This window comes from Ahaetulla prasina, chromosome 1 (genome assembly GCF_028640845.1).
Source record: "Ahaetulla prasina isolate Xishuangbanna chromosome 1, ASM2864084v1, whole genome shotgun sequence".
Taxonomy (NCBI): domain Eukaryota; kingdom Metazoa; phylum Chordata; class Lepidosauria; order Squamata; family Colubridae; genus Ahaetulla; species Ahaetulla prasina.
The window spans coordinates 67,221,637-67,235,895 of record NC_080539.1 but is presented as its reverse complement, the minus strand read 5'-3'; the positions used below and the strand labels follow the sequence as shown (position 1 = coordinate 67,235,895).

Below are 14,259 nucleotides of genomic sequence, written 5' to 3'. Positions count from 1 at the left end.
AGCAAGGATATAATGATATAGATATAATGAATGTAGACCTACACTAAACTTTTAATATAGTATGCCATGACATTTTTTCATCGTAATATGGTGAAATATAGGGTAGATGATGTGTCTGCTAAATGGACTCACAACTGGATGAATGACCGCACTCAACACTTGCTCATTAATCCCACCCATCCCCCTTCATCTTGGAGGGAATTATTAAGTTCTGTCCATATTATACAAAGCTAGGAGGAATGATTAGCCAGATTTGAAAGAGAGAAGATTCAAAAAGATCTAGACAGGTTTGAGAAGTCAGCTGAAATGAACAGGATGACATTAAACAGGAAAAATGTAATGTTCTGCGTTGGGGTAAGAAAAAATGAAAGGCAAAACTGTAAGATGGAGAAGTCCTGACCTGGCAGTAGTAAGATGAAAATGTTCTGGGTTCTTCTGATTCAATGATATTAATCAGCTCCTTAAAAGGTAAATGCTATTTTGGAGTGCATTAACAGTTATATACAATCCAAAAAATCATGGGAAGTAGTACCTTGTTCTGTTCAGGCCCAATCTGGACTACTGTGTCCAGTTTTGGGCTTCACAATTTGAAACAGGTAATGAATAAATTGAAAGAAATGGTGAATTCATCTTCACTTCAGATTTTCAAATGGAGGCTAAGTGGTCATCTGTAATGGGCTTGTAAGGGATCAGATAGAACACTTGCAAGTTTGCACTCATATTTTAAAGCCACTACACTTAGAAACTTGAGGACAAAAACAGATCAGGGATGTTCATACTGCTATTACTGCTACATTCGTGTCAGGTTGAAATTTCCAGGTTGAAAGGATTGAACAGTGAAATCACCACTGCCTGGGGGATGTCCAGTTGGGGATTCCTTTCATGTCCCCATTAAGTTGCCCACCAAAGTGGTACCCATCCATCTACTCATGGTTGCCTGCTTTTGAACTGCTGGGTCGTCAGGAGCTTGAGCATATGACAAGAGCTTGGCATGTGACAGGTCCTGCAGCAGCAACAGAGTCTTGAATGTGAGCCTGACAATCGTCAGCCCTACGTTCTAGCCTCGTGAGCCATCACACTTCCCGATGAGATGCTGCTGCGATTTGTTCTTACATTTGGAAATGCCATTACTGAACTCCCTGGCTCCTGCTGTGGGTCCTAGACTCTTCCCAGGAAAAGCAATGGGAAGAAGCAGGCTGTTTGGTACATGCAGTCATTTGTCCATAAGATGAGAAGTAACTATTTCACCTCGTTCCTATCTTCTCCAGCATACTTCATTATACCTTCTGCTCTGGGCACCATCCAGTTGATGGGGCTGGTTGCCTATTCTTCCCTTCCCATAGAAATCCCATTGCTTGCTCTGAACATCAAATCTCCAAGCGGAAGAAGCCCCTTTGCCAGGAACACAAAATGCTTGGATTTTCATTTGTGCAAAATGAAGACAGATATACCGTATTTTTCAGAGTATAAGATGCTCCGGACTATAAGACACACCTACCTTTTTGGGGGAGGAAAAAAAGAAAAAAAAATCTGCCTCTGCCTCCCAGCAATTTGCCTCCTTGAAGCAAACAGTCCGTTTCAGCTTCAGCTTCAGCACAGCCTGATTAGCACAAGCAGCTGATTGTCAGTTGGATCGGCCTCCCAAAGAACAGCTGTTTCAGGCTGCAGGAATTACCATAGCCTACTGCTGTCTCCAAGCACCCCATTTTCCGGCAGATGGGCGGAGCTACATTTGGTGTGTAAGACATACCCAAATTTTCACCCTTTTTTGGGGGGGGGTGCGTCTTATACTCCAAAAAATTCAATAGCTCTCGGAATCTTTTTTTTTTTAAATAACTAATTCACTTGAAATGAGTAACTTCCTTGAAGAAAGAATAAAGTAAATAGGCTTGAATTATGTTTTGCATAATACCATGCTTGATAAAAGTGAAAACTTCATGAGTGAAATACTTACACAATTTTTCAACACACAACAGGGAGTCAGATGCCCATTTCCAGCAGAAAAGCCTCCATACTTTGGCACTGCATTCAGAGCGGATTCTTGGACAACACCTCCCAATAAAAACCAAACCAAATCAAACCCTGAGTACTTTTGGGAGCCCTTTTTAACCTGCCACCTCTGTCATAAAGAACTCTGCAACTATCATCGGCAAGCTATTTTTTTTTTGAAGCAGATAGTTCCTGATATGCTTCAGTTTTTAATTCTTTCTGAACTTAATTTAGCCTCAGCTAACCTTACAAAATAAAGCTTTGGCTTCATTTCGGGAATACCTCACCCTTGTTTCCAGTCAATGCACACCATGTTAATGGAATACAGCCAAACTCTTGGGGCCAAAATCCAGACATGCCTGCTCCCAGGAATGGGTGTTGGTTTCCCTGCTAAGGAACAGATTTTGCTTCACCTTCCCTGCCATCCTCCCCGAAACCATAAATCTGGCTCTGAGTCCAGGATGGATTTTTCCTCCCCCCCACCCATTCTTTAGCCCTTTTCACCTTCGCTTTTTTCTAACCCTTTTAAAAGGCACCTGGCACATTGACCCAGCAAGAAATTTATCTGGCACTTCAAGAAACTCAGCTATCTTCCAATAGCTGAAAGTTGAAGTTTTGCTCAAGAAAAGCTAGGAGTGACTTCCTTATAGAAACCACCAGCCAGGCCAGACACAACAATAGATTACAGGTCTCATCACCTCCATGGACATAGCATGGTCCGAGATGGGCATTGCATCCAACACATGAAGAAGACACCAGATGGAGAAAGGATGCAAAACACCCTGCAGCAGGATGTGATAGAAAACTGCAGCCAGTCACATCTCCAATAAACGTTATTACTAAAAAATAGCATTTTATTTCGGCTCAGTTGCTATGGGTTCTTCCCCATCCCAAAATACAGGTGGTGGGGGTGGGGGTGGTCATAGCATCATAGAATTTGAAGAGGTTTTAGAGGTCTTTTAATCCAACCTCATGCATAGCACAACAATCCAGACTTCAAAGTAACTGCTTACTGCTTTTTCCTAATGTGATTTGATTGCTTATTTGTACCCTATGATTATCATTAAGTATTGTACCTTATGATTCTTGACGAACATATCTTTTCTTTTATGTACACTGAGAGCGTATGCACCAAGAAAAATTCCTTGTGTGTCCAATCACACTTGGCCAATAAAGAATTCTATTCTATTTAATCCTACACAGCCAAAAGTGTGTGTGTTTGTATGTGTGTAGATTCTGTGCATGGGGTTCCCATAATGGATTTCTTTGCCATTATAATTGTACATCAGGAATATTTTAAAAAACCCATCAGGAAGGACACTGTGCATTCTGTATATGAGAATCAGAGATCAATACCCACTCCTCCCCAATAAATAAAAGTCCCTGGAGATGCCCTCAAATGAAATTCAACTCCTGGTGACCACAGATACCAACCTATATAACATTCTTGACAACACATAACTGGTTTGCTCCTGTCTTCTATTCAGATGATCTTTGTTTTCCCAATCTAATCTACCAACTCTGTTACTGTTAAGTCAAAGCCTTCCTGATGGCTTCCCCATCCTAACACTAACCAGATGTGCTGATGTTATTCCAATAACATTGGCAGTGGCTGGTGATTTTATAAAAATCAGTAATAACTAGTGATTGCTCATATAGGTTTTTGGAATTGAACAGTGAGATCTGTTTTCTTTATAGCCTGAGCACTCACCATGATCTCCGAATTCAAATCAGCTGATTTCAATTCAGAGCATAGAGACTGGTTTTTCAGGACAATCCTTCGAGTCAAAATCTTAGTTGATTGTTTTTTATTTATTTATTTATTTATTTATTTATTTATTTATTTATTTATTTATTTATTTATTTATTTATTTATTTATTTATTTATTTTGTCACAACAATATATGTAGGTATCATACAAAAAGATTATATAGTATATAAACACATATATGAGTAAATATAGGAGGTATAAGCATATATATATATATATAGGAAGAAGAAAAGAAAAAAAACAATAGGACAGGAACAGTAGGCACGTTTGTGCGCTTATGCACGCCCCTTATGGTCCTCTTAGGAATGGGGTGAGGTCAATAGTAGAAAGTTTTTGGTTAAAGCTTTTAGGATTATGAGAAGAGACCACAGAGTCAGGTAAAGTATTCCAAGCACTGATGATTCTGTTACAGAAGTCATATTTTCTGCAATCTAGATTAAAGCGGTTGACATTAAGTTTAAATCTATTAGTTGTTTAAGACTAAAATACTTGCAACAGGTGGCAAGTTAGATTCTCCCTCAACGTGTGTCAGTGATCTCTACTGACATTTGTGAGAATCCAGACTTGGGAGCCATAATCATAAGAAGTCCTCTTCGGCTCACTCCTATGTCAATATAATCATCAGAAAATTTTATTTATTTATTAAATTTGCCGCCCATCTTGCCATAAGGTAAGATTCTTTTAAATCTTTTAAAGGAGATTCCAACCTGAGGAGAAAAACCAGAGATAAAGGCAATCATGCTTTTTCTGAAATTGTCAAAAGCTTCCGTCCAATATTTGCAGGCAACTGGAAGAACACGAAGTGGTTCAGACTGAGAGAGAGTAGCTGGAAGCAATTCCTATATGAGAAGCCAACTGTTGCACTTGACTCGTCTTCATAATACACAGTTTATATTTAACATTGGGTAGAAACCACCTTTCAAATTCCTAAAATGTTGTTCCCTGTTGAAAAATCTATTTCTGTGTCTTAGAGAGAGGCAGTGTTGTCTCTGTAGGCAATCAGATGTTCTTTTGCTGTTCATCAGGCTGCCTCTCAACTTGCCAGCGCCAGTGCAAAGTAGACCAGATCAGGAAAATGATTCTACTTGAAGACTAAGACTATACTTTATTGAGATAAAAATGTTGCAGTCCTGATTGTGCTTTATCTCCTCTCCCTTTTATATCCCAGTGAATCAGGAAAGTGTTTGCCTGATCTACTTCCAAATATTATCTTGTTCGGCAGGACTTAAAAAATGTTTTACCTCATAACTTTTCTTGCACATTTCTCTCAAGGTTATCTCCCTGATTCTCTACACAATCAAACTTCTAATTTGTGTGTGTATGTGTGTATGTGTGTGTGGGGGAGATACTGGAAAATAAAACACCCTATGTAGCATCATCTCTGGTGCAGTGGTTAAGGTGTTAGGCTAGGGGTCCCCAAACTCCCAGGCCATGGCCCACTACCGGATCATGGCCTATTCAGAACTGGGCCATGCAAGTGGCTGGCAAGAGTGCATGTGCATGCAGGTGCAGCTCAATTTGTGTGAGCAGTGGGCCGCCAGACACTTGCGCACATATGTGCCGGCCACTACTCATGAAAGTTGAGCTGCACGCATGCGCACCGAGTTCCCCTCGTCCCCTTTCCCTTTCCCCAGCTGAGTCACCAACCCAGAAAGGTTGTGGACTACTGTTCTGAAACACCAAATGTATCAGTAACCCCAGAAGGTCACCTGCCTTTACTCCATTTATTCACAGTATGCTTTAGATCAGGGGTCTCCAACCTTGGCAACTTTAAGGCTTGTAGACTTCAACTCCCAGAATTCCTCAGCCAGCTTTGCTGCTGAGGGATTCTGGGAGTTGAAGTCCACAAGTCTTAAAGTTGCCAAGGTTGGAGACCCCTGCTTTAGATTATGGATTTATGCTTTAGATTATCTATGTGGTCACAAGGAGTCAAAAACAACTTGATGGCACATAATCTATCAATTCTTCTGCACATGCGCAGATTGCCTATGATGACATCTGGGTCAGGTGAGTGGAGCCTCCCACCAGTTTTATTATCGGTTCTATAGAACCAGTCCAAACCGGGGGCAATCCACCACTGGTGTGAATATAATACTGTATATGAAATACTAATGATCTGAGGGTCATTTCGAAACATCCTTTCTTAGCGAGCATCTAGAAGCCAAGAGGAACATATTTCAAATTTCAAGTTTGTAGGCTTTACCGTTCTGGAGATTTTGTGATGAGTGGGTGGTATTTGGCTTTTATATACTGCATATAGAAGTAACAGAAAGAACGTAGTCCCCATTATGAGAATAGTAATAGCAATAGCACTTATATACCGTTTCATAGTGCTTTACAGCCCTATCTAAGCAGTTTACAGTTTCAGCACATTGCTCCAACAATCTGGGTCCTCATTTTACCGACCTTAGAAGGATGGAAGTTTCAGTCAACCTTCAACAGGTCAGAATCGAACTCCTGGCAGTGAGCAATGAGTTAGCCCACAATACTGTATTCTAAGCACTGCGCTACCATGGCTCTTTGTACTATATTTATCTCTTTGGGGGTAAAATTATAAAACAAATTCCACCATCAAATTGAGAAAGGCTGGATGAAAGATGAAGTATTTTGATACCACAGTCCTTATATTTCAGCTTCCCAGTGGTTTTTTTCTTCTTCTACATATCCATATTTACACAACTAAATAGAGAGCTCATCAGTAATTCTGAGACTTCTAAGTCCAACTAAGTCACATGGCAGGTCTAGAATGTTGCAGAAACCCAGCCAATTGTGGCTTATCGCTTTGCTGTATTTATTAACAAAGCATTGTTAAACAAGTTGCAGCTTAGCAAGAAACATTTTAAGAAGAGGTTTGCCAGGAATGACAAGGGGCAGATAAACATGGTCAGTCATCAGTAGAAAGGTAACTAAGGAAAACCTCAAATTAAATAAGAGAAAATTGGAAAGTCTGAGTTAACATTTATGGCATCTCAGGGGGAGAGAAACTATTGTGCCAGGGCAATAGGTGCAGCTGGGCATTTACTTTGTGCCTGGTAGTGCATTTGGGCTGGGCTGCTATTGTATATCAAATTCCAAGGACATGAAGGCTTGGACATGCTAATAACCCCAGGGGGAAAAAAACAGCAACTTTCTATTGTTGGTATAACTGCTAAAATGACTTGCTCTCAAGCCAGGAGCATAATTGGCTTGATTAGTAGTTCTACATGAAAGAAACAAAACAGGGCCCCCACATGGGTTTTGAGTTATACAGTGAATGCAGGCGGGAATTCATTAAGAGAGACCACAACAATAAGAGCAGGAGACAGAAATACACTCTCAGTATAGAAGTGTTACAAGTGATCTTTGATTTCAAGGATGTTGCCTATTCAGCGCATATATAAGGCTGACTGGTTTATAACAGAATAACAGATTTGGAAGGGACCTTAGCAGTCTTCTAGTTCATCCTACTGTTCAAGCAGGAGACGCTATACCATTCCAGACAAGTGGCTGTCCATCTCCTGTCAAAAGACTCCAGTGATGGAGCACCCACAACTTCTGGAATGGCTTGTCTTCAGAAGTTGTAGGTTATCAAAGAGCTTGGAGTTTCAGAAGTTGTGTTATCCCAGAGTTTATTAAAAAGAATTGAATTGAATACTCCTGGTAGGTTTGTAAGCTTTTCATGGTATGGTGAGCCTTTCTCAGTGCCACATAATCATAGGAACTGACTATTCAGAAAGGCTTTCAAATTAAAATTCCTTGGCAAGACTGGATACTACATCTTCTTGAGGAAGATAAGCATATACCTTATTTGACAGCCTAAAAGATGGTATCTGTTTCCTATCCTGATTTATCTCTTCTACCTTAAAGAACACTTGGCCTTGTACAAGATATTAGACTGTACAGCAGGGGTGAAGAAACTTTGAGCAATTTGGAGAACCGGTAGTGGAAATTTTGAGTAGTTTGGAGAACCGGCAAATACCACCTCTGGCTGTCCCCAGAGTGGGGAGGGAATGGGGATTTTGCAGTATCCTTCCCCTGGAGTGCAGTGGGAATATAGATTTTGCAGTATCCTTCTCCTGCCATGCCCACCAAACCACGCCCACAGAACCGGTAGTAAAAAATTTTGGATTTCACCACTGCTGTTCAATATATACACTCGCACACTTCTTGTGTTTTACGTGGATGTAGCTATGAAAAATGTACCTTCATATTGAAGCAATTCATAGAAACAATTCAAGAAATATGGGATTGATTCTTACATGTATTTATTGTACCCGCATAAAGTTTCGCAAATTGTTGAACACATAATTTGTACCCTGTTGTCTTCCAAGAACCTCAGAAGAATTCAGTTTGCCCATCTATTTTGATAATTTCCAATTCCTATGTGCCTATTTTCTACTTAGTGCCTGCTGTGATACTAGTTTCATACACAAGAAAAGGATGTCTCATATGCAAATTCTACAAACCATAGTACCTGGAACAGATGAAAGTTTAAGTCAAAACATTTGAGATCTCCAGATTGCTTGCCTCTGCACTAAAGTGTATATTACCAGTACTTACCAATTTAACCACATGATATTGTTGGTGGAGACAGTGAAAAAAACCTGAGCAATCTTATCTAGGACATTTTGGGTACTGAAGTCCATCTCACCAAGGCTCATGTGGATTTTTGAAAAACATAGCTGCTTCTTTGAGTATCTCTCTGTGTATGTTAGAAATTAAATAGTCTGCTTTCATTTTTAAGGGGAAACACCTGCATTATTCTAGTCAAGAAACAACAGGATGAGGATTCAGTCAAGTTATAAAAACTGCTCTTGGCTGTTCAACCACAAACTCAAACTTTTAGCCAGCTGTGTCAAGTTAGTATTACTAGGGCAACCTCAATAATCCAAGACAACTTTCCTCAGCTTGAATGGAACATGTAATGCCAAGCTATAGCCACATTTGAAACTAAGCAAATTGGGATTTGGTCATTTCCTGGGAATTTTATGAATACCATTTTGAATTCCACTAGATGACAGCAGAGCAAAAAGTGGTAATGATGACTCAGAAAATGTAACTGAACCAGAATGCATGAGATTTAGCAATATAGCACTAGTTCTGGTTGCTGCACTGTCAATTACTTGATAGGCACAACTCGGTGTGCTAATTTTCGAATACACAGCCCTATGGGATTCAGTCCCTATGACATTATTTACAAAAACTTTGCTGATTGGATACAGACTGGTATTGCATTCTTCCCAAGAAGTGACACTGAGGGTCTCACTGTCTGTGAAAAGGGTAGAGGCTTCTAACGTACTAGGAGAGGAAGTCATCTTCTTCCAGCAAACATCAAGTCAATAGATGGATGTGCTGTGTTGTCTTTTTTGTCCCACTTGCTTTTAATTTTATGGGCTATGAACTAGCCAGTTTGGTGTAGTGGTTAAGGTACCAGGCTACAAACCAGGAGACAATCGGCTCTAGTCCTACCGTAGGCATGAAAGCTGGCTGGGTGACTTTAGGCCAGTCACTTTCTCTCAGCCCATGAGTTCCGACTCAGGTCACAAGCCAATTGTCAATTCTGTTGAAACCAATGAATCAACAATCAGTTGATCAACAAGAACAACAAAAGTGGACCCTGCACTTGCAGGAAATCTAGGAAGAAAAAAAATATTAGCTGGTCAATGAAGTTGTGACTGTGTTTTATACATCTATGCTTATATAGTATCCACTATAAACTTCTAGAATATCCAAAGTGGGTAGTATATAAAACAGTAAATAAAATCAATTAAAAATCCCTTGTTTGATATCTGCTGCTGCTGCCTCCCTGTCAATATAGCTTTCTTAGCAAAAATATTCCCTATAATATTCTTCACCACAAAGTAGCCTCCATCAGGTCCCATAAATATCTTGCTACATAGGGACACTGCAAAATTCATTCACTTACTATGATCTCAGGATTTTGTTGAAAGACTACAAATGCAGTTATGTTAAGGTTGTAATTCTCATTCATTTTTCAGTGGTGGTAGGAGAAAGATTATTGTTCATATAAAGGTGGCTAGGAAAGGATCTAACTAAACTGTGGGACAGACAAGAATCTGTTTTTCTATTTGAGCTAAGGTTGCAAAATTCATCCCTACATAATTTTCCTAAATTTGCACAAGAGATTCCAGTTAAGTAACTTCGTGTTTTCTTCTTGAGGGATAAAAATATTTTATTTATTTATTTATTTATTATTTTAATTTCTATACCGCCCTTCTCCCAAAGGACTCAGGGTGGTTTACAGCCAGATAAAATAACAAATACAAAAATTAAAAACAAATATTAAAAGACTAATGGACTAGATTTTTTTAAATTTTAAATGTTTAAATTTTAAATTTGGTTTTAAATCGGGTTTTATTATTTATATTTCTATTTTAAATATTCGGCCTATATAATAAGTTTTTTAGATTAATGTTTTACTTTATATATTTATGTGTTTTTATATGGCTGTACACCGCCCTGAGTCCCTAGGGAGGTAGGGTGGTATAAAAGTATGAAAAATAAATAAATAAATAAATAAATGAATAAATAAATAAATAAATAAATAAATAAATAAATAAATAATTCAAATTTGGCTAAGAACTGTAAAAATCCAATAAAACCCCCATTAAAAATTATTAAGCCAGTCCTGCGCGATGGAACAAAAACGTCTTCAACTCGCGACGGAAGGTCCGGAGGTCAGGGAGTTGGTATATCCCTGAAGGTAGCTCGTTCCAGAGGGCTGGAGCCCCCACAGAGAAGGCCCTGCCCCTGGGGGTCGCCAGCCGACATTGTCTGGCCGACGGCACCCTGAGGAGATCCTCCCTATGGGAGCGCACTGGTCGATGGGAGGCCACCGGTAGCAGCAGGCGGTCCCGTAAGTCTGCTATACAATTATAACATTAAAATGCTTTGAATTTAGAGTTCAGTCAGAGTAAAGGGAGAGCAAGCAGGAGGAACAATAACAGCAGTTAAAATATAATTTTATTTTTCCTCATTAAAAACCAAAGACAGAGAAATGTTACAAAAAGTATTAAAGAGAAGCACTTCATCAGCAGTCATCTCCATTTCCAGACCTTCATCTTAGGAGTATCATAACAATATCTTCTAGATCAATCAGCAACCCCCCCACCCCCCAAAAAAAATTCTGCAGTATCTATGGAATAAACAAGGGCAGCTTTATATGCATGAAAACACATTCCAAATTTTCCTGACCATGACAGGTGCTGGAGGTTTGTAGGTCAAGTCTAATCTGTCAAAACAGCAAACTCACATTATGTTTGCCCTTATCATTACTATAGGAAGGCCAAATCCTTTGGGATTATAGATTCTCAACATGTGCACTGACCTATAAAAACAATCATCTTTAGGATTAGAAGATAAAAGGGAACCTCCCGCTCCTTCAAGAAGAAGAAAAGAACAATTGCTTTGAAAAACAAACTATTTTGTTGCATGTCAATTTTGACCTTGTTGTCAATAAACCAATTAAGAATATCATCTTATTTAATTGGTAGTGGTTTAAGAAGGTTTGTGCCCATCCATCCCTGATTTCTTCTTAAATAGCAAAGAAATAATTCATGTATTCCTTTATTCTTATGCTTTTGTCACCAGGTTTTATAAACCCAACATATTTACAGCTAGGATTAAAAGAAGCTGAGTTAATTCATTCTGACGAGGAAGCTTCTGGCCTTAAGATTCCAATGATAAAAAGAATCTCTGAGCTGTTGGCTATTTTCCCACCATTTGAGCCATCTTCAACTCCTATAGTCTACTTTTTTAATTGCAGAAGACAGCAGGAAACTTTTCCAAACAGTGGTCAAGTTATAGTTTCCAATATTCTTTAATTAAAAAATACATGACATAGGAGTGTTTTCTAGATTGTTCTTCATATGGTTAGTATACAAGTCGAGACTGAAATGTTGTTGACATATATAGAGAAGACAATATAGCACATTGTTAAAACTTACTTTCCTAAACCTCAGAATACACTATAGGCTTCACTGGATTAGCCCAAAAACCTGAATAATTGGGCCAACTGATTACATGAATAATTGGTATCTAAGATGTCAATGCAAAGCAGAAACTACCACCAAGGTGAGGAGAAGAACTGAGCTTGAAGTACATGGGTGCTTCTGTAAAGGTCACTCTTATTAAAAAATGTCTTTTTTCTGCTTTGCCCATTACTCTTACCAGCAAAAAAAACCAAAATTAAAAAGACAGATCATGATGCAAATACCTGTAAAGGATTTCCTCCCACATATGTATGTCTGACATAGCATCCACCTAAACCAATGTGTTATGCATCAAAAGCAATGCCTTCTGTGTTACCATCTCATATGACTAGAAGTTATTTACAATGTGGGTGCTATAAGGCATGTTATTGGATGTGCAAACCAATCATTGCAGTATTCATTCCAACTTCGTTAAGAGATCAAGTGACATTCACATGGTTTTATAAAGGATGTCCAGACACATCAAAGCAAATTATAACTTCTCATTTATTCTTCTACCTGCAAATATCTATCCAGTTATAGAATATCCTATGGCTCTGTAGAGCTCTAATTCTATTTGTGCTGAACAAAATACATAGCTTTCTCTTTAACTTCATACTCTACTAATTTCAAAGCAATTCAGATGCTGCATAGCTTCTTGCTCTATCCTTATATCTTGGTAGCACAAAACCAAATAGGTTTACCTACCCTGGGAGATGAAGAACATATATTTCTAGTCTTTCAGACTCATACTAAAAGCAGAGATCCTTCCAATTCCTGGATAAATCCTAGTCTACTGAACATTCCTACATAGAGGGAATGATTCTATTAGATAAAGAACAAGAAAGCAGCTTACAACTTGGTCTTTCATGAGCAGTTGCTCATTTATAATATATTGTGAAGATGCCCTCAAGCTGAGCTCAACTCCTAGGACTTCATCCATGCTGTTTTCTTGGTGATGTTATGGAATTGGTTTGCGATGTCCTTCCCCCAGTGTGGATTGGGATTTCTTTCCTATTTACCAATCCGTTTAATAACTTTGGACTGCCCAAGTGGTTCTACAAATAGACCTTACCCAATTTAGCTTCTGAAATAAGCCAAGTCTGGCTAAGTGCTACCACCCACTGAAAATCATTATAAGGGTAATGTGCTCACTCCATTTATAAGAAACCTGCCTTCTGTGAATCAATAGTATCTTGATAATTGCATTGCAACGTATGTGCCTAGCTTGCTCAATGCATATACATTTCCTTTCTGACAATCTTCAGAAATTATAATGGCATGTAAAACAGACAAGAGACAAGACACCAATCTCCTGGCACCAAGGATCCTGGTACCTATTCAAAATACGTGCCCTCCATGTCCCTGGGGCAGCTAATTGATATGATGATTCCTGAGACTTTTGAGTACATCGTTCAGTAGGCACATGATGGTTCTTCAACTGGAGCTATCGGGCTCAAAGGCTTCAAGGTGCTCAGGGATCGGAAGGCAAAAATTGATGGATCATACACAAAGTGAGGTGGGGGCCGGCTGCCGTTGATATGCTGCATAGAGAAGAAGAAGAAAGAGATAATTACCAGTGCACATGGGGTGAATGAATGACAGCACATGAGGAACTGATCATCATTTATCCCTTTATTAAACTACAACATCACAATTGAGGTAGTTCAAAAGCTTAATATTATAAATTCGTAATAAATCAAAATCTTAGAAAAGATTGAAGAAGTAGGAAAGCAGAAAATATGCCTTCAGTACACTGTAATTAAGTCCTGACAGTACTGAAATCATGACTGCAAGTCTTCTTATTATGTGTGAATTTTTGGTTTAAAGGGTACTAGGTACTTTATAGTACTAGGCACTTTACAGTACTAGAAAATTCCCTTCAGTATATTTATATTTTTATACTTATTCCAGAAGAGAAGAGTAATTAATCGGAACTAGAAAATAATTACTGATCCATCCCCAACTTTCTATCCTACACTAGACCATCAAAACCATATAAAATCTTTTCATCAAAAATCTTCGCACAATTTAATGTCTTTGCTTAAATGCTTTCATTAATGTTAGAAAATCATGAAAATGAATTAAAAAACTATTTTTAAAAGCTCAGTTATAATGACTTAGCAGTAACAGTCTTATTAGTCATAAATTCCAATAAATGTACATAGTCTTGACAGAATGATAGTGGAGGGCCTGGGGCGGGATATGAAGAGAATTGTAGACCAGCCTATCTGAAGGATAGAAGAAAATACATTGCATGTATGTATGTATGTATAGAAGAAAATAAGCCATTGCATGTATGTATGTATGTATGTATGTGTGTGTGTGTATATATGTATGTATGTATATAAAATAAAAAAGTCCAATAATAATAATTACTAGAACAAAATTGTCAATCAAATGATAAAAAGTAATCAAGCCAAAATATCTAGTTCTCTCATTTTTTCTAACAGTAATTTTATTTCACAAAAGCTGGATTGGCATCAAGCTGCATTCTTTGAAGAGAATTGAACTTTGGGTATAACCAGA

General features: G+C 38.4%; 1 protein-coding gene across 1 annotated transcript in view; it reads right to left on the bottom strand.

Annotated features, from left to right (window-relative positions):
* Positions 1–10,705: 10,705 nt before the first annotated feature.
* LOC131188446 (uncharacterized) overlaps positions 10,706–14,259 on the bottom strand; it is an 80,199-nt gene continuing 76,645 nt past the window's right edge. The window contains exon 5 of the mRNA XM_058163765.1: positions 10,706–13,274. Within this exon, the coding sequence (XP_058019748.1) occupies positions 13,146–13,274 (129 nt within the window). The 3' untranslated portion in view covers positions 10,706–13,145. The remainder of the gene's footprint in view (positions 13,275–14,259) is intronic.